This window comes from Oculina patagonica, chromosome 9 (assembly GCF_052425735.1).
Source record: "Oculina patagonica isolate OP01 chromosome 9, crgOcupat, whole genome shotgun sequence".
In the NCBI taxonomy this organism is placed as follows: domain Eukaryota; kingdom Metazoa; phylum Cnidaria; class Anthozoa; order Scleractinia; family Oculinidae; genus Oculina; species Oculina patagonica.
Window position 1 is genome coordinate 24,401,852 of NC_135766.1, and position 23,018 is coordinate 24,424,869.

Genomic DNA, 23,018 nt, shown 5'->3' on the forward strand with positions numbered 1-23,018 from the left:
GTTTCACGGATTGGTGAGCAATGACGGTCCCATCGCAAGTTTTGTTGAGCAAGGTTTCCTTATGGAAATGAAATTTAGTTTGCTATTTATAAGTGTTTTTTTCGTCATTTTAGAAGAATTAACATCAAAATTTTCAAGCATATATCCCCCCCGGCTAATTTCGCTTACGCGTCCGTCTTTAGCCCCGCCCCCCCCCCCCCACTCTAAAACTTGCTGTGCGGGCCCTGCGCAGAAGGCCTCTTTTGTGACTTTTCGAAACGTCAGCATTTCAAAATCCAATACGGCGGTTAATTTACCAGTTGATAATCAACTAACTTATTACGTAGGCCTGTCCCGATTGTGCTCGTAAAATGCTGGGAAGTTACTTACTGGAATGCCAAAAAGTTGCTAAAAATTGCCAAAAATCCAAAAAGTTGCAAACTAAATTTCTGATATTTTTATAAAAGCTTGTCAGGTTATGTGTTCAAAAGGTTGATAAGCATTCAAGAAATTCGCATAAATGGAAGTTTTCTATGAAATCGTTGACTTTTTGGTGCTCTAATTCTTTATTTTGCTAAAAAATTGCTCAGAAAGGCAAAACTTCCTCGAGGTTGCTAGAACCGCAAAAAGTTGCTCCAAACGCGAAAAGTTGCCGAACAGTTGCGGAAGTTTATGAAATCAAGCTATCAAACACAACAAACAGAGTCTGACCAATGAATAAATAGACGTGTCTTTTAATAATGGTTAAATAGAATCACTTCGCATCAAGCACATTTTTTATGAGTTTGCCAAGTGCTTGTACTAAAATTTACAAAAATACTGTAATGACACAGTTGAAAAGGTGTCAACTAAGCTTAAAAGTTCCATCCTTGTATAGCAGGCAATGCAACATTGGAAAAAATCATTTCATTGAAACAAAGCAGTTTTTCCCGCCATTTTTGAACCAGGTACAAACACGGCGCGAAATACAAGGTTTCTTTGGGATTATGGGAACGAAACATCAAACATTTTTTTTTAATCTTTGCCAAAAAAATAGTTCACACAAGAAAATTTAGTGGGGCGACGTTCAGTCTCGTACCTCGAGTCTTAAATCCTTACTGCACAAGCTTGTCGAACATTAGACTTTCAATTAGAACTTTCCAGGGTCATTCGTTTCCCGACTGTAGGTCAAGGGGAACAAAGACTCTGGGTAGGAGGTAGGGCCAAGTTTCACCTATTCCAAAATTGTGGATGGAAAAACGGTCGAGTCGTCTACTAAAATTGCATTAAAAGGCGATAAAAGTTTTGAAAAAAGGTGGCTACACTAAAAACCAGTCGTTACATATACGAAGCTCTGGCTAAATCCCTTGAAATGATCAGTTTGTAACATCTCTCTCTCTTTTCGTATCAGCTCACAAAAAATGCCATTCCTATGAAATGCCCTAACTTAATCCAATTCTCAGCATAGCGTCCAGGCATTCCCTTCTTTTTGAGGGCGAGCGCGAAGTAAGCGTCAGTGACAGCCTGGGAACGACTAGTGTGTTTCCTAACGTGTCGTGTCATTCGGTGACGTCATGAACGACAGGGTACAAGATAAATCAATTCTCAGTTCCAGTTCTACTCTTTCATCTTTCACTCTTGCTGAAGAGCTTCCGACAATTGCTCTATTTTTTTGATCCTCTGATCAAGAAGTGAACGCTCTCTGCGTTGTTTGTTTCTCTCGTCTATCACTTGTCGCATTTTTCTCGTCAGTTCCCCCTCAATCGACGATTTAATCTGGTGTAATTCTTTCTCTGATGTTTTCACTGACATCTGAAGTTGAACTATCTTTTCCCATGTTGCTGATTTTCGCTTTTTCAGCGGCTTCAGCTCAGCTGCGAAGAATTGCAATCTTTCTTCATATTCTGCAAGGTAGGATTTTATAATTTGTCCTTTTGTCAAATGATTGATTCCACACTCGACGGAGAGAACAAAATCCACAAGGTTTCCTGGCTCGTCTTCACTCGTCAAATCAACATCTAGTACTTCAAGAGGCTCAACACGTTCTTGTTCTTGATTCGTGGCTATAGAGCTTTCTGGGTGTGTTGATGGCTCACAGTTTTCAGATGCACTTTGAAGAGAGCTTGATGTGAACTGCTCTTTCATTGCTTGCGTTTGCCTCAGTGACTGATCCTCTACTCGAGATAAAATCATACATAATAATCAATAAGTCAGCACCAAGAAATATACTCAAGGAAAATGGTGACGGGGAGTGTTTTATTACCCTGTGGGCAGAGTCTCCCTCGATCTTCAGTAGGGGCTAGAGGAATTATTCCTGTTGTTTGTTCCATTGTTCTCTCGAAGGGATAATAAAATGAGTCTGAAATTGGCCTAGCTGCACATTCACAGCGAAATTACAAACATATTGCTAACCCGAGGTGGCCTCCCCCATAAGTCTTGTGGTTTCTTGGAGGTCTCCTTGCCCTATCTATTTAAGTTATTTTGTACATATTAATTTCTAAAGTGGCAAATAAAATGATGATGATGATGAAAAAAGGGAAGCAAGCTGTTCACCTTTTGAGAGGAAGGAGGCATAAAGGAGCTCTGTCACGAATTTTAACGGATCTTTGAACAGCCAAAATTTGTATCTGTGTTCTAGGAAAGCTAAAAACAATGGTCCATTTTTATTACAAATTGCTATGTATTAGAGCACTGAAACTGTTCAACTGCGTCTTTGGCTGCGGATGGAAATGGTTGCAATTTGAAAAATAAATGCTTAATCTTTCAAGTTTTTCCGCGCGTCTTGATATCTATCCACAAATTAAGGTTATATCTTCCTTTAGATGTTCAAAGATAATGTTTTTTATGGGTTAAGTTGCCAACCACTAATTTTAGAACAGTTTAGATCAAAAATCTGCGAAATCCCCGTGACATAGTCCCTTAAATGCAGCTTCTACGATAAGATGATGGCCTTATATCCGATGGAGGGGAAATCTTATTAATCTTACTAATCTTACTAATTTTAGCGATTTTTTCAGAGCAAGATTTAGCGACTATTTAATTTGGCGGTTTTCCGAAAAATTTGAAAAGTTAGTGATATTGTGTAAACCAGTTTTTAATGAACATATAGCTAAGATGAAAAAAATGTTCAGTAAAAGAACAAACTCACTTAAAATTGAACGAACATTTGCATTACCAGAAAGAACAAAGTTACCGGCATCTATTTTTAAAAGAATTTTTCAAGTCGACTATGCTTATTTTGTTTCCCTTTGGGGTGAGGTACTTAAATTTATTGAGTATTAAATTTGACCGAGACAAATTTTAGCGAGCACTAAATTTAGCGATTTTAGCTAAACTCACTAAAATTAGTAGCCGCTAACAATAGTAGCCTTAAAGTATTGTATTTGAGTGGTTGACTTACCAATTGTAGTTGTCTGCTGATATGAAATTGCTGATGATTCTGCTGCTGCTGCATAGTCACACACTTCCTCTGATGCACTTGTAACCTCTCTCACTCCACTCACATATCTGAGATACATCTGCTTGCCGTAGCCATTTCTGTTGAGCAGCAACTCGACAGTTTGCCCAGCTTTATTACAATCTGTCAAAAACTTTGACAGGCACCAGTAATGCACAGAAGGATTCAGTTCCTTCAGCAGTAAATGAACAAACACTCTTAACAAGTAGACACAAAGGAGCGTAACTTCTACTGGAATACTTGGCAAGCTGATTATTTCTGCCATTGAATGAAGGATTGTGTTACCCTTGTAGTCTTTGGCTGACAACAAAAACATGCCATGGACATGTCGACTCAGAGTTTTCACAATGTTCACAACTGTGTCACACAAGAAGATACTACCAGACCACTCGTGACGCAGTAACCTGACTACCATGTGCAGTGGGGTCTCGTCCGTAATGGCCGCGAGGCTGAGAGGATGAAAGCCAAATTCTGATAGTACTTCTAATGCCCTGTGCTTCCCTAAAAGGCAAGCTAAATGAACAATAGAGTAGCACAGACTTGGCATGGGGTCTAGAACAACGCTGTCGATAGGCCAGCCAGTTTCCTTCAGGTAATTCCTAAAGTTTGCGCATGATTCATTCTCCATTGCCAGTGTATCAATGCTGTGGTGATCTGGTGTAGCACAGAGAAGCTGGATCAATTCGTGGTGTCTTACACCACAGTCGGGCTCACACAGATATGGGTGGGTTCCTTTAAAAAACAAACAAACAAACAGTAAAAATCACGTGTTGCAAAGGAGTTTGAATAGTGGGCGTCTGTGATAAAGATGGTCCCACTTAGCCTTGTCAAGGATTAGGGTAGGGTTCTAGCTAAGTTTTTAGCGTTAGTGGTCAGCAAGGAATTCCAACAGGTCAATTTACATCTGCTTCCACCAAATCATTAGAATTCTTGTATTACTTTGTCGGGACAGATAGGCAATCTTTTCGTTTTTTTTTTTTACCTGAACCCCCCCCCCCCCCCTTAATCTGGAAGACTTGACTAGGACATTGTAAAATCTAGAAGCCTGGATATCCAATTTTTTTTAGTATTCTGAAATCTAGTTGGTTGAAGAAAGTAGTCCTTTGTCATGTGAACAGAGGATAAAAAAGCTGTTTTAGTGTTTAGATTATCTACAGATACACTATAGATCTATTTTCCGAGAGTACCTCCAGAGTCCCTGTAGTGTTTTTTTTAACTATCTACAGCTGGATTAGAATGTTTTCTTAAAATGGGAACTGAGGGAACGTCATAGGGTCGAAAGTCTCTTTCCTTTTAATGAAGTATTTTTATTTTTTTAATTTCTACAATTTCGAATAAACCAGTATCTCGTGTCATGAAGCATCTGGAGAGTACCGAGACCCGTCTCGAAAGTAATCACACGCAGCGTCTCTCAAGAGAAACGACACGCAGTACGTCTCAAAAGTAACGACACGCATCTCGAGAGTAACAAGAAAAAAACGACACGCAACTCGAGAGTAGCGACACGCAGTACGTCACGACAGAAACGACACGTACCTCAAGAGTAACGACACCCAGTGCAACACGACAGAAAGGACACGTACCTCGAGAGTAACGACACGCAGTGCGTCACGACAGAAACGACACGCAACTCAAGAGTAACGACACGCAGTGCGTCACGACAGAAACGACACGCAGCACGTCTCAAGAGAAATGACACGCATCTCAAGGGTACCCAATACTCCCCTGACATGTCTCTAACAATCTCTAACTGTGGTAACTTACTTTTTTGTGGTTTTGTGTTCACTTCTTTTGGCAAATTACTGCGACTCCTCTGTGTAACACCCAGTGGATCGACAGATGGACTGTCACTCGACACAGGCACGGTTTCAGAGGGATTTACCTCTTGACTGTACAGTCTAGTTTGAGTTGATGCTGAAGCTTTTTTATCTTTTCCGGCATATCCTCTGGGTAGGTGGAGAGGCACGCGAGAGATGCTCCTAGCTACTGTCTGGGACGTTTGAGGCAAACATACCGAACCAGAGAAAGTGGTGGATGGGGACTGTTGTGGACACTCATCAGCTGTGGCTCCTGAGTGATTTACTTTTTGACTAGACAGTTTTAATGAAGTTTGTTTTGAACTTGCTGAAACAGACACTGTACATGTAGACACTGTACATGTTGATGCAGTTTTATTGACACCACACTGTGTTGTTTGGACCGGCAGACAGTTCTGAGATGAGGCTGTTGCTCTAGAGTTGATAACTGCTGGAGATGACTGTACAGCTTGGACAGAATGACAGTTATCCGAGGAGGTCATGGTTCTAGAGGAATTAACAACTTGATTGGACAGTTCAGTTTCAGTTGCATGCGTTGAGACAGAAACTGAAGAACTTAATTCATGTTTACTGGCACATCCTCTGGGCAAGTGGACAGGTAAACGAAGTGTAGTCGTAGTTACTGTTTGGGAAGCTTGAGGCAAACATATTGAGGCAGAGGCAGTGGTAGGTTGCGTTTGCTGTGTACACTTGTCAGGTGTTTGGACAGACAGACAGCTACCTGGCAAGGGCATGGCTCTTGAGGGATTTACATCTCCACTGGATGGTTTAGTTTGAGTGGAACACACTGAGTCTGAAACAGTGGTGGATGGAGATTGCTGTAGACACACATCAGGTGTTTGGACAGACAGACAGCTACCTGGCAAGGGCATGGCTCTTGAGGAATTTACATCTCCACTGGATGGTTTAGTTTGAGTGGAACACACTGACGCTGAAACAGTGGTGGATGAAGATTGCTGAAGACACACATCATTCCAGCTCTTCCTTTCAGATTCTTCTTCTTCTTCGAGAATCTGTGATATTGTCTCTCCAGCTTTATTCCTGCAATCAAACAATTTCATGACCATCTCTTGAAACAAAGGTCCCTTGCCACTAAGCATCTGAAATATCTGCACGATTTCAATGAAAAGTTTATCCAATAACTTCCTCTGTCGAAACAACATTCGATGTTTTGCCAGAGATTCGTCAAGAGATAACACAGTCTTTAACTGTTTGCTTAGATCTCTGAGCATCTTGGCACAGGTGTGAAGAATCGAGTCTCCATTGGTGGGATCCACTAACAAAAGAGCATTGTGGTCATACTTCACAAGTATTTGCAACATATGTTGAAATGTCATAACTTTCTCGTCACAAGATGAAGACGGCATGTAATGTTGTATTTGCTTGAGGACTGTGTGAAGTGGCGACATACTTGTATGAACCGACTCTGCATACAACTCTGTGTGGCCAAGACGTGCTTTTAACAAAAACTCCAGCATGTCGCATTTACCAAACAACATAATCATGTGAAGAAGAGGGTGACCTACATGTTTAATACTTCTTGTAGATTCCCAGCCTCTGTTTATGGCCAGCTTTAAATAATTTTCCATGCATGTTTTTAGTTTAAAATCATCCGGTGCACTGACTGCCAGTAAGAGAGGATTGTGTTGCAAGGTACAGTCACTTCTACACAAGCTAGTGTGAACTCCACTTAGGATATCGTCAACTGGTATTTCCACACTTGTGTCAAGTTTTATCTTTTTCCTTGGTGGTTGTATGAAATCTCTGGAAGACAACAATGCTTTGTTCTCCCTGGTAAGAGCTGATGCAACAGCTGCATCCATTGTTTTCTCACTGTCATCAGTAGAAGTTTTATACTCCCCTGCTTCAAGCGTAATGGAGTCATCCTCTGTGCTTATAGAAGTGTGATATATATAACCTGATGTAGATGCATTATCTGTTTTTTTGTTCGCACCTGGAAAAGTAAACTGACTCTGTGAAGTTAAGCCCTTTTCAGTGGAAACTGGTTTCTCAAGAATATCAGCATTATCACTGTTTACACTGAAAGACTGCATTTGGTTTGGTGTATATGTAGGTGCATCCTGTCTTGTGGGCATTTGCTCATCTGATGTGGTTACAGTTTTGCTGTTTACCGACGAACAGACCTCAAGACCCTCTGATCCATTTGCAGATGACACTGGACCATCTAAATCTTCCTCAGGGTCATTTACAGCTGTCTTGTTTACACTAGCAGAAAACTTTCCTTCTTTTGTACTAGACATCTCCATTGCAGAAGTTACGTGTTGTGACATTTCCTCTTGAGATGACAAGGTTAAATCCATAAGATCTTTCATAGGTGTAACTTCAATTTCTCTGTTCACACTAGAAGAAGACTTTCCTTCCTTTGCACTAGACGTCTCCATTGCAGAAACTGGTTCTGACATTACCTCTTGAGATGACAATGTTAAATCCTTAAGATCTTTTATAGGTGTAACCTCAGTTTCCCTGTTCACACTAGCAGAAAACTCTCCTTTCTTTGCACTAGACGTCTCCATTGCAGAAACTGGTTCTGACATTACCTCTTGAGATGACAATGTTAAATCCATAAGATCTTTCATAGGTGTAACTTCAGTTTCCCTGTTCACACTAGAAGAATGCACTTCATTTGGTGCGTGATCCACTGTAGGAACAGGTTCTGATGTACCTTCATAAGAGAATGTTAAAACAATAAAATCTTTTGCAGGTGTAACCTCAGTTTCAGTTTTCACACCAGAATCTGAATACACTTCATTTGACAGGCCTTCCATTACAGACACTTGTAATTTGTCAGATTGCACGGCAGATGACAACATTGGATCATCAGCAACCTTCATACATGTAGGCGTAAACTCACTTTCTGTGTTCACATTATATGAACTCAACTCAGGGTCGAGTCCGTCTACAACGCAGGCTACTACTCTAGAAATTGTTTCTTCTGTTAGATCATCAGTAACTTCCATAGGTGTAATTTCACTTTCTCCATTAACATTATAAGACTTTGCTTTGATTGATAGATCCTCTACTTTAGAAACCATCTCTTCAAATCTGAATGCAGATGACAATGTAAGGTCGTATAAACTAATGGTAGGTTTCTATGTTGAGATTAGACGGTGACTGCAATAATTCAAGGGAAGGATCCTTTACTTAAGAAACTGTTACTCTTAACAGTAATGTGGGATCAATAATCTTTTCTGCATGTGCAATTTCTAATTTCCTTGTTCACACCTCAAGAAGGCCTTTCATTCAATGTATTCTCCACTGAATAAACTGGAATTTCGTCAAATGTACACGCTATAGATAGCAATGCCTGACATTGTCCTGCGGAGTTGTCTTGTTCAAACTACAAAATCCCACTTCACTGTATTTGGCTTTGGAAACTCTTTTGCCTGATTTCCCTACAAATGACAACGTTTGATCGCTAAAATAATATTCTTTTGCAGGTATCTTCTCGCTTGTCGTAAGCGTTATATATTTACAGAGAATGAAGAACGCACCTTCCTTGATGTAGAAACTATCTACCTCTGGACGAAGGGTCAATAAAATATTTAAAACACGTTTCTCAACCGTGTTGTTTACACATAATTTTCATCGTCGTCACAAAATTTGTTATTCTGGGCGGCCATTACTGGTTTAATTTGGTAACCAAGCTTTTTCTTTTTTTTTCTAGTACCCAGACCTCCATGTGGTTGGCGGTGATTCGCGGTGGTAAGACGGCGGGACTGGCGGGGATGAGAGGTAATGGTGAAGAGAGAGGCTCCTTCCCGGGTCAGTGGGGGAGGGAGGAGAAGGAGGAAACACGACAGATGAAAACTAGGGGAACGTGGAGGACGGCCGGCCCGAACGATGATGGGCTCCTGACGAAACAAATAAAAGAGGCCTTTGCAGAGGAGAGGGGGGGGGGGGGTGGGGAGGAAGTTAGGGACATTCCTCTGTGATCTGTAGCTAAACGAAACCTTTTTGATATAATAAAATGGGAATTAAAGAACTCAAGATAGGGTAGACATGATTTCCATCACTTAATTCCCAAACAGTGGCTGGTAATGTTTGAGCCTGGGTGAGGGGGCCCTCCTATATGAAAGGGATGGGGTGTAAAAGGATTTTAATCTCACATTGGCTGTTCAGGACAGAATGCTAAGGGAAGTGGTCATAACAAGTGTACTCAACGAGGGCCCACGTTGTGTAGGGGTAGGGGGCTATGCAAGATACTACCTGTCTGATTAGCCAAATCAGGTCATAGGCTCCTGGCCAAATGGACAAAATTTATTGGCCTCAAAATTCAAGTTGAGACTTTCATATTAGGTGTGCATGAAGCTTGCATTACTGGAGAAATGGCACAGGGAGGTTCGAATCTTTTTATTAGTTTCTACTCCTCATAGAGTGGGTGTTATACAAACAAGACACAATCTTTCAAGGTGGAAAAGGTAGGGTCGTGAAGAGACCACCTGGCTTTTTTTGCCGAGTGGTAGGTCCTGTCTGAGTACAATAATTTTGACCATTTCCCTAATATTTTTAACCATTCAGGTCTCAACCCTTGTACCCTGGGAATGAGTGAGGTTGTCAAGGTCTCACTTTACGTCCCACTTAGGGTCAGGGTTCGTACACTTTTTCAGGCCAAAAATTCAAGGACTTTTCAAGGACTTTCCAGGACCCTTCTTGGAAATTTCAAGGGCTTTTTTTCATGAAATTTACCCCAAATCAACGGTTGATGTGCTTGCTGAAGAACTAAAAAAAATTGCTCATTTTGGCGGTCTTCTCATTGCTTTGAAGCCTTTTGACGTTCAATAAAAAATCAAGGACTTTCAAGGACAGAAAACCAATTTCAAGGACTTTCAAGGCCTTGAATTTTTATTTTGAGATTCAAGGACTTTCAAGGCGCGTGCGATCCCTGAAGGGTTGCACATGAAAAAAAAAAAAGTTATTTCCAGAGGCACACCCAGATTGGTCTCCCATAAATGGGTTTTTAAGGTGTTTGAAATCCCAGGCATCATTTATGAATACAGTCTGTTTACTATTTTTCGTATGGTAAGGTTATACACCTTTAATGTTTATGAACACAACATTGTTGCACACAATATTATTGTGACTGTGTGTACTTTTAAATTACTGGAAAATGCACAACAGTAACAAACTGAATGGAAAAATAAAATTTGAAGTATTGTTCTCACTGTTCTTCAAATCAAATAATGCCCTTACTAGTAATATTTATATTATTGTTCCTTTCAAAAGAAACCCTTCACAAAAATTTCATCGTTCTGTCAATTTTGCATATATATACAGTCGAAGCTCTCGTAAGCGGACACCCTCGGACGCGAAAAAAGTGTCCGTAACTGGAGCTGGCCGCTTACGAGAATGGTTCTCGTATGCGGCCAGTAGAGGTGTAGGGGATAGATGGCCGCTTACGGGAGCTTGCCCAGCTAACAATAACCGGACGGATGTGGATGACGACAAAACAAGCACTGAAATATGGTACTGTAATTATTGTTAAATCATTGTGACGAACGGCAATGAGAAGTTGATTGATAAAAACAAAAAACAGAGGTTTTTGTATGATTTTCTTCGGGGTGTCTGCTTATGGGAGCTTAAAAACAAAGAATAAGTCTTAGTCGTAATCTGTGAAAGTGTCCGCGGCCGCTTACGGGAATGTCCGCTTACGAGAATGTAAAATTACAGAGTTTCTATGGGAGTTAAAACGGGATTTCAAACAAGGCGGCCGTAAGTAGAGCTGTCCGCTTACGAGAGTGTCCGTTAAGAGAGCTTTGACTGTATATATAAAAAAAACAACTACAAAAAAACCCAGTAGATCTCCTTAGGTGTCTTTGTTTTGAAGACAATATTAATTTGATACATACAGTTGAATCCCCATAACTTGAACCTTCATGGGAAATCGAAAAAGGTTCAAGTTGTCGGGGGTTCAAGTTATCAAGGGTAATATAATTAAGAAAATGACCTGAAGGAGAATAAAAAAAAAAAAGGTTTGAGTTAGTGTGAGGTTCGAGTCATTGAGGGTTCCAGTTATCGGGATTCAACTGTACCTGTAATTAAACCAGAACTGCCCTTATAAAGTCGAACACAACTAAACTGAAAGATAACTGAAAGATACAAGCAAAAAATATCATAATATAAAAAATACACAATTTGAATAATGGATAGACTTTGGCCAACTCAACAACCCAACATTATATTAGATATGGTGAATATTTTATGTATGTACAATTCTCATACAATCTGTATATTTACATGTATAATAATTTGATAGTCATAAATCACTTTAAAACACTTTGATCCTATAGAACAAAAAGTAATAAACTCAACATGCCATAATATACTAGGTTTTTCATATTCTTTTTATATTTTGTAGATTATATACCAATATCATATATTAAATAAAATAAAATAAAAATAAAATTCTGTTATGAAAGTGGCAAAATGGAATTATGTCCTGTCTGCCCAATACACAATAGCCTATAAGCACGCTCAGGCTCAGAAATACACAACATGCAAGTGACGAAGCCACAAGAACATTTTTGTAGCTTTGCCACTTGCATATCTATTCTGCTTGCAGGCCATATACATATACATAAACACTTTCAGTTCTCTGAAAATTATTGACAATAGAAATTGAACATTTCACTTTCAATAAAATTTCATAGTAGTGCACCAGATCAAATAGATTGACAAGGACTGATGTGCAGTTCCAGAAAAAACCATACTCCCCAGGCAAAGGGTTTATTGGTTTGAACCTTACGTCTCTTCCTTTAGAATTTTTGGTCAGACACCCCTCTCCCTTGGAATTTCTAATAGCTAGCAACCTTCAGATTTGACTACGAGTACAAGATCAAGTACGAGTATGACTTTGGAATTTTGACACAATTATATCCCCCAAACTATAACTCTACCCTGCCTGTTGCTGACTAACACATAAATAAACATTAGGGATAAGATTGGTGTGATAAGTGATTATAGGAGGCACACGAATTTGGCTTGGAGACTCGTACTTGTACTCAATCTCGTACTGGTAGTCCAATCTGAGGGTCGCTAATGACTCTCAATGAGGGGGATATGGATATTAACTGGAACTACACAATTTAAGAGATAGCTTTGGTCTGTCATTCACAAAGCTCACTAAACTTTCTGTCAAAAGTGTAACCAGATTAAGTGTCAATGCACAATTAAAAACTAAAGAAAAAAAAATGCATTACTAACAATATTTGACAACTGATTGATTTCTTGCAGATAAACTGTCAACAATTTTCTCAACCATGTTCCCAGGGGTCTCCAGAGCTGGGGGCTGGGAAAGAGACCCTAGGAACAAGGTGGCTACGTTCCTCACTTTCCCTTCAAATTATAATATAAGTGTTCATGGTGTTTGTATCCCCACTGTAACAGCTAAATTTAAATGCAAGCATTATGATTAAGATCCATTAATAATCACATAGTCTGCATGTCTGCATAAGGTAAATTTTGGCTTAGAAATTTATTAACTTAATAGTGTTAGCTTTAAATGTTAAAGTCTAAGTAACAGTTGGAACAGTTTGTCTATTTATTATAATATAAAAATTTTATTTCATAATTTACCAGTTGTTTAGTACAAATTTATTCTCATAAGAAGAAAGTAAATGTTGATATTCATTAGACATACTTAAAACACTTTGACTTGTCAGCTGGAATCCTTGTTTTAAACAGGACAGAATCTGCTCTGAACTGCGTCCTCAACAACGGCATGTAACCATACACCTCCACAAAGAAGTTGATGCATTTACTGCGCTCCTCAAAGTGAGTTTTGTCATTCCAGAGTGAAACTGGACAGTCTGGGCAGGAGAATGTCCAACGGGAAGTCACCTGAGTGAAAAGCACCATGTTTAACATGAGCCAAGAATTCAAAGAACCTACTGATTGGATTGTTGGAGAGAGATGGACAGAAAATGAACATTAAGATGAAACACAGCAAGGGCAGTGCTGTTCAAAAATAAATAATAAACACTCCCCAATCCCCACCCCCAAAATAATAAGACTCCAAAAAGGCCTTCTGAGCAAATTAAAGCCCAGGGATCATCACAATTTTATGGTAACAGGCTACTACCCATAGCAAAGAAAAACAAATTCAACATTATCTTTTATTCTCAGGGTTGCCCATTCATGGAGCAATAATTTACCTTTAGACATCATGAAATGTACCCAGTTGCTAATTATTTTAATTTTCCCAATATATATTTTTCTGTTCTTATCCATCTTTGCTTATTTCGCTTTTTTTCCTTATTGTTGGTAGCCACTCATCAAGGGAAGTTTCTTTCTCTCTTTTGGTTCCTCTCAGCACCAACAATTTTCTCTCTGTTATCTTTGTAAATAATTTCCTCTGCCTGTTTATTGTGCTTATTATAACTAATTGTGCTGTGAAATGTTTAATAAAAGTAGTGGAAAGGGAAGGAAAGGAAAGAAGGGGAAAAGAAGGAAAGGAAAGGGAAAACTGCCAAGAATCCTGTTTTAGCCATATCTTTTAATATTAATTTTATTTAGTACATACCTTTATGGGAGGTTTTCTTGTGATATGAGAAACCAAGAAATTCATTGCGAGGTCTTCACAGTTCATGTACTCATCTACTCTGTCTCTTATGACTTGTGGCATCCAGTGTGTGTATAAATATCCAAAATACTGCCAAAGAGTAGAATAATCAATTAGCCCTTCAATTTAAGCCTTGTGACCCATCAGCCATTGTTTATCACCAGTTTTAGTAGGAAAAGGGGCTAGCTGGATGTTAAAGCAATATAATATCAGCTTACACATTTATTTTAATTAGAGGAACTCTATCTAAGGATCACGATGAGATCACAACTCCAAAACCTGCCACAAAGATACCTACCTTAGCCAATATGTGGAAAGCCTTGTGGCCTTATCGTTAGTGTGGTGGACTCCAGATCCAGCAGTCCAGGTTCAAGTCTTTGTGTTGTGTTCTTGGGCAAGACACTTTAATATCACAGTGCCTCTCTCCACCCAGGTGTATAAAATGAGTACCAGCGAGTTTAATGCTGGTGGAAAACCCTGCAATGGATTAGGCATCCCATCCAGGGGGAGTAGAAATACTTCTAGTTGTTTCATGCTACTGAAACCGGGACAAACTCCGGCCTGATAGGTCACTAGGCTCGAACACAGACTTAACCTTATTTAGCCCATACGATATAAAGGTCGGAGTATTCCCCACTCCTACTTAAGACACTAACCTTGTGGTAAAAAGCAGCTCCAGTAAGGATCATAGACAGTTCACATGAATACTCTGAACTATACAACCACTGTTTATTCTGTGAATCCCATGCGTGAAATCGTGCAGGAAAACCCACTATGCGATCTCTTGCTTCTCGCCAAACTCTGGTTAGAAAAAAAAATGTAAAATGTTGTTTATAGTGGTGACACACTTAACTTTAAGATAGCTAGTCTCCAGGCATGCTATTGAAACAAAAGAAACATTCAAATGTTTTATATGAATGCTTATAACATGGTTACTGGCAGGAGGCAGACCAGTTGGTTATTTTAAAAGCATGACTGTGGAATTGAACTCAGGACTACCAAGAAAAAATCCAGCTAGTAGCAGGGTGAAGGGGCTGAATCCAGAAAATAGATCCTCTGGATTACAACAGTGCCCTAAACCACTCAATAACACTGCCTCCTTAAGTTTTAGTAAGAAGATGTTTTTTGAATGTGAGCTATGCATACAATTTATTGTTTGAAAAATTGTTACCTGAAACCCAGGAGAATTTCATCATGACGCATTTCTACATCGTCATCAATGGAAAAAATAGCATCAGTCTCAATAACATCGTATGGAATGAATCGGTTATTCAAACTGTTCTTGGCTACTTTCACTACCTGTTGAAAACAGCAAACATACTTGTAATTAGAAAATAATTTCTCAAACTCGTTCAAAATTCATCAAGATAAATTACAAGAAATCATACAATGTATCTGTGACAGAGTTTGATTGTGTGTTCTTTATTAGCATAGATTTTCATGATTTTATTTCTCCATTTACCCCAGGTTGGTTTTAGTTTTGATTGAGAAGACAAAAACTCAAACCTTCATGATAGTGCTTTATCAACTTGAACAACTCAAAAAGTTGCAAAAAACATCGTCCGGGGAAACCATGCAACAGTTTCTTGTGGTATACTATGGAATATCCCACATGTCACTTGTATTTTCTTGGTATACACACTTGCCTGAAGGCTAGTGTGTATACCCAGAAAATACAAGTGACTCGTTGGATATTCCATAGTATACCACAAGAAACTGTTGCATAACTAATATTTAACTCACATGAACTGGCACTCCAATATCAGGCCATCTTAGGGACAAAGAAGGTGGCTCAGGACTGTTCCACACAACAACAACTTTATTGAGGTATTGTAATCCAACAAGACGCTGAATTGCTTCGATAAGTACCAGTTCTCTCTCGTATGTCAAAATGACAATTGTGAACTGCTCCACTGGGTAATTCCCACCCAAAGCCTTGTTAAACTCTGCGCCTGCACCACCCATACCGTCTCCAATGAGTTCAAATCCTTTGCTGGAATTCCTGAACGGCGCTGATGAAGGTAACACAGGAGAAAAAGGTGTACTTGGATACATTCTGAAAGACCCTGGAGGAAAATTCCACACGTTGTAAGCATCTACAACAGTTGATGTTAAATTTCTGATGAATGTAGGAGACTCTTGCGCTAGGCTGATAATCGCATCTGGATCCAAAGAACTTGTCACAGGTGGCTTAGAATCGCTGAAGACCGAGGGTGTCGGAGACGCAGGTACATGATGAGCAGGAATTGACAGGCGTGTTCTTAAAGTAGCTAGCACTGTTTTTAAAATAGCATTTGTGGTTGAAAGATACGTTTCCCACAGGAATCTCCCCTGTCGACGCAAATCAAGAATATCTTCATTTGTAATCGTTCTGAGTAAGACATTTAATTCTGGTAGCCGAGCTTCTGATAGAATGATCGCAGCTTTTCTCCAATCAATCATTGCATTAAAAGGAAGCATGGCTTTGCTTGATAATATGACTGGAATAGCTCCAGATTGCAATGCTTCAAGCAGTCTGATATGACAATTTTCCCAACTTGAGCTTGCACTGTTTGTTCCTACTATTAATGTAAATGTCGATTGTCTTAGAACCTTTGTCCTGTTGCCATGGTTTCCCCATAATAACCATTCACCACTTCCCTTTGAATTCTGCAATTCAGATTTTGATAAATAAAGTTCAATTAAGAAGTCTCTAGCCTCTCTAGACATATCATGAAGTTGATCACGCAGAATCGCCATTGTTTCTGTAAGATGATTACTATGCTCTGCTTGAAAACTCAGCAAGTATCTCCTTCTTGCTGGCAGCTGTAAAGCAGCAGTATCCCACACATCTCCCTCAAGGGGTCCATTTGACGGCGGCACTACAATATCGAAACCATGACGATAAAGACTGTCTTGTAGAAATGTTGATTGAGCAATCAAGGCAAAACCTGTGTTGATATTTAAAGATAAAATACTGGTAGAATGTCTTCTGTCTGTTGTTAAGTGAAGAAGCAAATGATTTTTACCATTTCCTCCCCAATAAGGTAGTGAGTGCAAATCCATCTCTAAGTCATCCTTACTTTTCCGATGCTGAATAGGCTCTGCTGAACCAACAATTACTATGTATAAACAGGCTTTCTCTGGTTTTGATGTATAATGAGGACTTCTTTTCAACAACTGCAATAAGTCTATGGCTTTAGAATCTGGTTCGAGATGACCAAAAGGACGCTCGTAGACAAACACTGGGAAACCTGAACTGAAAGAACATCTTGAAAAATCAAAGCAATTATGTAACTTGCAGTTTGATGAGACTCTCTGGTCTGGGAGTGGACTACTCTCCACAGATGCCATGATCAGTTTTTGTGGCAGTTTTAAATGTGGTAGCTGTGGACAATCATTAGCTCGTATTTTGGCAAGTTTAATGAGCTCAAGTTCCCTTTGTGCCCGAACCACATCAGTATGATAATGCTCTGCTTGAGTCCTTAAGCTCTCCGCTTTTCTAGTAAAATTGGAAATCACCTTTAAAAGTCTGTTCTTCTTCCCCTCCAACTCTCTGAGTTCATTAGACAAGGACAATTTGATCCTTTCCTGCTCTTCAATTTCGTATCTCAGTTCATCAATTTTGTCCAGTAATGAATCCGCTTTGTCAACAGGTCGGTCTAACTTCGTCCTCGATTGAAAATTAATTCGGTTGCTTTCTAAAGGGGCCGTCTCTTTGGCTAAATAGTAATGAGTAATTAGTGGTACCACGAGTGCAAATACCAAGAGAAAAGCGACCAGTCGCCCAAGCGACGTGTCTTTGAGTTTGTACATCAATATATGCATCATACCATGGAGCTATTTCTTCTGTTGGAAAGAAATAAGTCGTTGTGCCGACAGCCAGAAGGAATTTGAAGCACCATTGATTAATTGCTTGTCGAAGTTGCTGTAATCGATCCAACGTTCGAGGGAAATTTAATATTCCGGAAACATATTACCTTGAATTAAATTGCTGAAGCCATCGATGACGATTCGACAATGATTTCCAAAGAGAATTGCTTCGCCAAATGTCAACGAAAGACAAGGTATTGTTGCTTTTTTGTAACTGAGTAAAGTTACATTTCCAAACGCACGTTAAATCCATCAAATGCCATCGCACGTCGGCAAAAAATTATCGGTGTCAGATAAAAGCACAAAAGATGCGAGCGATTCCTCGTCGTGACGAATCTCAGGTAACATCCAGTCGCTTCATTCGTTGGTTTCGATCATTAGCTGTATGATATTAACTTGATTTGCTGTCCACTCAGTGATTTAAAGTACCGGTACCTTTTCAAACGAAAACAACCATCACCAGCAGTTTTCAGTATTTCAAAATAGCGCGAACCGAGGAAGACGTGATCTGACAGCCGGGAAGGACTGGTTCTAGGACGCGTAACAGTCTCATTTCGTCTTCTTCATGATGGTTTTAATTCTCAGCATAGCAAAGTAAACGGAGAGAAAGAGTAGGAAAAGAGATGGTTGAGTAAGCAAATTCCCCGAGGAAGGGAAAAATCAAAACTGTCGCGTTTTAAGAACAAAAGTTGTTGCGCGTGCTACTTCCGGTTTGGCGCGGTTCCGGTGGACTTCCTTTCAGTGAAGGCGTTCGCATATTTTTTCTCATAGCTACTTCCGTTAGGTACCGGAGATAAAAAGAGAATATCCTTTTTCAGGCAAAAAATAATAAAGGTACTTTCCTGTTTCCGCCGCCCACGAAGGACAATTCCAATATCTGCTGGATACAATTGTTTAAAACAACAAAACAAAGAAAGAGTGATAAATGATCGTCGCAGTGAATTTCCAATTTAAGCAATTGGAATAAAGAAGCCTGAAAAAAAAATCAGAAAGAAACTTTCTTGTTTTCTGGTACGTGCGCTTATCAATACTTATCATCTTAAAAATATAATTGATTTGCAACATCACAAACTTGTTTTGCTCGGTGACTCAGCGGGAAATATCCCGAAACGCTGCGGGATAGTGAATAGCCTGCGGGAAGTGCGGGTTGTACGAAGCGTGACTCACGAGCGCGAAGCGCGACTTGCTCGCGCATGCTCTCGCCGCGGCGCAAGGTTGGTTCTCGCTTTGCTTTTTATCGCGCAAATGCAATCCGCTCGCTTATAGACAGATCTCACTGATTTCACTGAGTTTTACTATACCAGTCACTGCATCAACCAACTCTTTAAAAATACCAAGCAAGAACTCCTTCGTAGACCAAGGCTATGGGTCAAGTATGAAACAATCACTAAATTTCATGCACCACATATCTTTAAAGATAGAAATGGTTAACTTCATTTGTTACCCAAGCTTCAATTAAAAAGAAACAATGAAGTACATGGTTACGACACTATCGACTAGACATGCAGCTTGTACAAATTACTAAATAAATAAAGATAAAAATTAAAGAGAAATTCGCAGTGCAACATACACAGAGTGGCTCTTCATTAACTGTTTACAGATTGAATTAGGATTTTGAAGTGGTAGTCTTCGTGGTAGGAGGAAAACCCGAGAACCCGAAGAAAAACCCTCAGAGCAGGGACGAGAACCAACAACGAACTAAACCCACATAAGCTCACATTTGACGCCAAGTTCTAACCTGCGATAAGGTGTTCTTTTTTTTCGCAGCAGGAGGGAAAAAAAAAAGAAAAAAAAAGGCCTGATGGCAGGTTAAGCAATTGCAAGTTTTGGATTCGAACCCGGGCCACATATTTGGTGGGGGACGAACGTTCTCACAACTACGCCATCCTGCACCCCCAGTCAAACGATTCTACGCTAGAAGTGCAAAAGCGGCGTTCTTTTCCCGTTTTGCCGTACTGCGACACTCATCTGGAATAACGTTTAAAATTCCGGTTATAAGCCCTCCGCTTATAAGCCCCCCCCCGGTTATAAGCCCATCTACCTGGAAACCAAAAAAAATACATCCGATTATAGGCTCTTCCCGGATGTAAGCCCCCCCCTCTACCGGATGACATTACTGAACAGGGCTAAATGTTGCTTTATTATGCGTTTTTTTTTACTTAAAAACGTATTTTAATCAACACTCCCGTGGCTCGTTTCGAAACGTTGTTTTATTCCGCTTATAAGCCCTCCCGGATATAAGCCCCTCCGCTAATAAGCCCACTTAAAACCCCTTACGAAGTTGTATAAGCCCAGGGCTCATATCCGGAATTTTACGGTATTTCATTTAACTTGCGAGAGAAAGATAATTCGCAGCCTATTACTTGAAATATTTTCATCTCAGAGTAAAAATGTTTCAATCATATTGCCATTTTTCTCACTCATTTAGCTTCGTATGGCGGCCTTTTATTTAGTCCGTAAAAGGCCGCCATTGTTTCGTTCTCTTTTCTTGTTTTCTTTTGCATGATTTTTACTACCAGTAGTTGCTTGTCTCGTTTTTCTGTATTGGTATTTGTGTTTATTCCTATTTTTCACTTCTGACCTTCTCGATTAATTATTGCTGTTTGCGGATTGCAAATATTTTTTTTTTATAAAAACTTGTTTGAAAAATGTAAAGATTGTTCTTGTTGTTGTTATCATTTTGGTACATTGACTGCGAGCAGTATGCTATTTGTCCCAAATGTGAACGGACAGAACATGCAATGATTAACATTTTAAGATATGTGACGTTTTGCTAATTTGATACTAAACGTCAACCAATTCAGCGAACAGATCAATTTTATTTATTTTTGTTCAAATCGAACAATGAAAACTTCGAAACAAAAATTTGCCTCTGAAAACAATGCTTCCCGTATGGCAAAACTAGGAGACATTGGGGAAACATGCGCGCTACAAATGTTTTTGGAAACATTTTTCCTCGTTTTGCCAGGCTCTTTAAAGTAACTGTACTGACGTTTGGATAGTGTAGACTAATACCCACTTTAAGGTCGCGGGGGATACCTACAGCATGAATAAATTTATGAAGGGAAATTTTCAACCGGGGGGGGGGGGGCCTTGACCTGCATCTTTTAAAACGCTTATTTCTCAGCTGTTATAGGTTCAATTAAGCTCAACTTTTGCAGAGACATAAAGAAATGATGAAAGATTGTGAATGTCATCTTTTACTTGGTAGATTGCATTTAACGGCGATGTTATAGCCTCGTTAGTGCCAAATTGGGAAAAACATAATTTTGTGGCAGAGCTTGCGGAACGAGAGTGTACACCTGTACAGTCTGCAGCTTTGTTCATTACCGCAGTCTATTTAGTAGACAAACATTTCGGTAACTTATTCTTTTTCGTTTTTCGTCCATAATTTAAAGTTTCTGGTTTTATATTAGTTTTCACGGAAGCTCGCCGGCTAAACCTATTTTCCTAAATGAAGTTATATTACTTTTCATTCAAGGGTTGCTCTTAGTTAGTTAGCTGAGCAAACCAATTCTAGAAATCTTAATAAGCTCTCCACTTTTAATTTCCTTTGCTTGTTTTACATTTATTTCAGTTCGCTATTTCAAATACATGGACGAGGAAGCGGGGGGGGGGGGGCTGTAGCTCCCGGCTGTAGCTCCCCCCCCCCCCCACAAATAAGGTATGCGCTTGGCTTGGAGCACGAAAAACGCTCCGCCTTCTCTCATGATCAAGAGGTTCAATTTTATTTCTCTTAAATTCTGGCATTTCCCATCAAACGGCAACATGATGCCTTCCATCTTTTTGCATTACAGAAATTACATATCTTTGGAGAGACGAGACGCCTAATAGATCCAGAATTTGAAAATAGTTTGTCTTATCTTTAAAAGTATCTTTTTGTCGTCATTTGAGTGACCATGTTATTTTGATGTAATGGGAACGACAGAGGCGTGCAAAAGACTCTAAACTTGTCAGAACTAAAATTACTTGAAGGTAAAGCCGAAGATAAATTACAAACACTTGAAGAAATATGCGAGATAGGACATCTCTGACAGTTTGGTTTAGGTGTCATCTACATCTACATAAGGGACGTCCTGAAAAGAGAGATACCCAATTACTGCAAGACATTAAAGGAAAATAAAAATGGGGAGAGGGGTGAGATAAGTGTTGTCTTAATGAAAAGTTTTTTTTGACAAGCTTAAAAACTTGCGAAGATTCTTATTACCCTCAGTAGTGGGAGTTTGAATTTTCAAATGCCGCAGTTACCTGCTAAAATATATCTTTCCTGTGCCACAAATACTGAAATTCACCAAGTTGGTGAATTCTTTTAAAATTTAAGACGAAAACCGAGTATTAAACACAGGGCTAGGAACGTTTTGAGAAAGCCTAATAAATAATAAATGACTTGACTTACTGACTTATTCCTTTAGGCTCCTAGTGGAGCAAAGGGCGTCAACAATGTTTCGCCACCGAACTCTATTTGCTGCCGCCTTCTCTGCTGCGTTCCAGCTGATGTTAGCTTTCTTTAACTCCTCCTCAGTTGATCTTCTCCAGGTCTTAGCAGGTCTTCCTACCTTTCTTTTCCCCTGCGGATTCCACTTTAAGGCCTGCTTGGTGGTGTCAGTGCCTGGTTTTCTTAGTGTGTGGCCGATCCAAGCCCATTTCCTTCTTGCTATCTCAGTTGGTATGTGCTCTTGTCCTGTCCTGCTCCAAAGTTCTTTGGTACTGATCTTTTCTAGCCAGTGAATCTTGAGGATCTTTCTGAGGCAGTTGTTGACAAAGCTTTGTAGCTTATTTGATAGAGCTTGTGTCACTTTCCAGGTCTCTGAGCCATAGAGAAGCGTAGCTTTTACATTAGTGGTGAAGATGCGCAACTTGGTTTTGGTGGAAATCGAGGAGGCATTCCAGACTGGTCTAAGCATGTTGAACGCCAGTCTCGCTTTACCAATTCTGCACTTCACATCCTCCTCAGTTCCTCCAGTGACTGTGATGATACTGCCTAGATAAGTGAAACTTTCGACATCTTCCAGATCCTCGCCATTCAACTTAATTTTGCCCCGCTGCTTGCTTTTGGTTCGCATCACTTTGGTTTTCTCTTTGCTCATCCTGAGGCCGGTTGTCTCTGCAATCTGTGCCAGGTTGTTGGTTTTGGCTTGCACATGTTGTAGTTTTTGGGAAAGAATGCATATGTCGTCTGCATAATCCAAATCATGGAGTTGAGTTGTTAGTGTCCATTTGATTCCTGTCTTTCCCTGATCTTCCACCTCTCTCATAATCCAATCGACAACCGTGATGACGATTATCGGAGACAGCAAACAGCCTTGACGAACTCCTGTGCTCATTTCGAAAGATTCTGTCAGCTTCCCGTTGTGAA

The 23,018-nt window shown here is 39.8% G+C and overlaps 2 protein-coding genes across 2 annotated transcripts; both read right to left on the bottom strand.

The window, feature by feature from the left end:
- Nucleotides 1-741: 741 nt before the first annotated feature.
- On the bottom strand, nucleotides 742-9,088 carry LOC144665128 (uncharacterized). Its single transcript, XM_078526301.1, has 4 exons — nucleotides 8,745-9,088; nucleotides 5,180-8,645; nucleotides 3,359-4,147; nucleotides 742-2,132 (listed from the first exon to the last, which is right to left on the bottom strand). Exons 2-4 carry the CDS (start codon nucleotides 8,283-8,285, stop codon nucleotides 1,591-1,593), a joined length of 4,437 nt encoding a protein of 1,478 aa, XP_078382427.1. The 5' UTR covers nucleotides 8,286-8,645; nucleotides 8,745-9,088; the 3' UTR covers nucleotides 742-1,590.
- A 2,520-nt stretch (nucleotides 9,089-11,608) lies between these two features.
- Nucleotides 11,609-18,170, bottom strand: LOC144666990 (exostosin-3-like). Its single transcript, XM_078528442.1, has 5 exons — nucleotides 15,554-18,170; nucleotides 14,982-15,109; nucleotides 14,467-14,611; nucleotides 13,772-13,900; nucleotides 11,609-13,089 (listed from the first exon to the last, which is right to left on the bottom strand). Exons 1-5 carry the CDS (start codon nucleotides 17,618-17,620, stop codon nucleotides 12,880-12,882), a joined length of 2,679 nt encoding a protein of 892 aa, XP_078384568.1. The 5' UTR covers nucleotides 17,621-18,170; the 3' UTR covers nucleotides 11,609-12,879.
- Nucleotides 18,171-23,018: the final 4,848 nt, after the last annotated feature.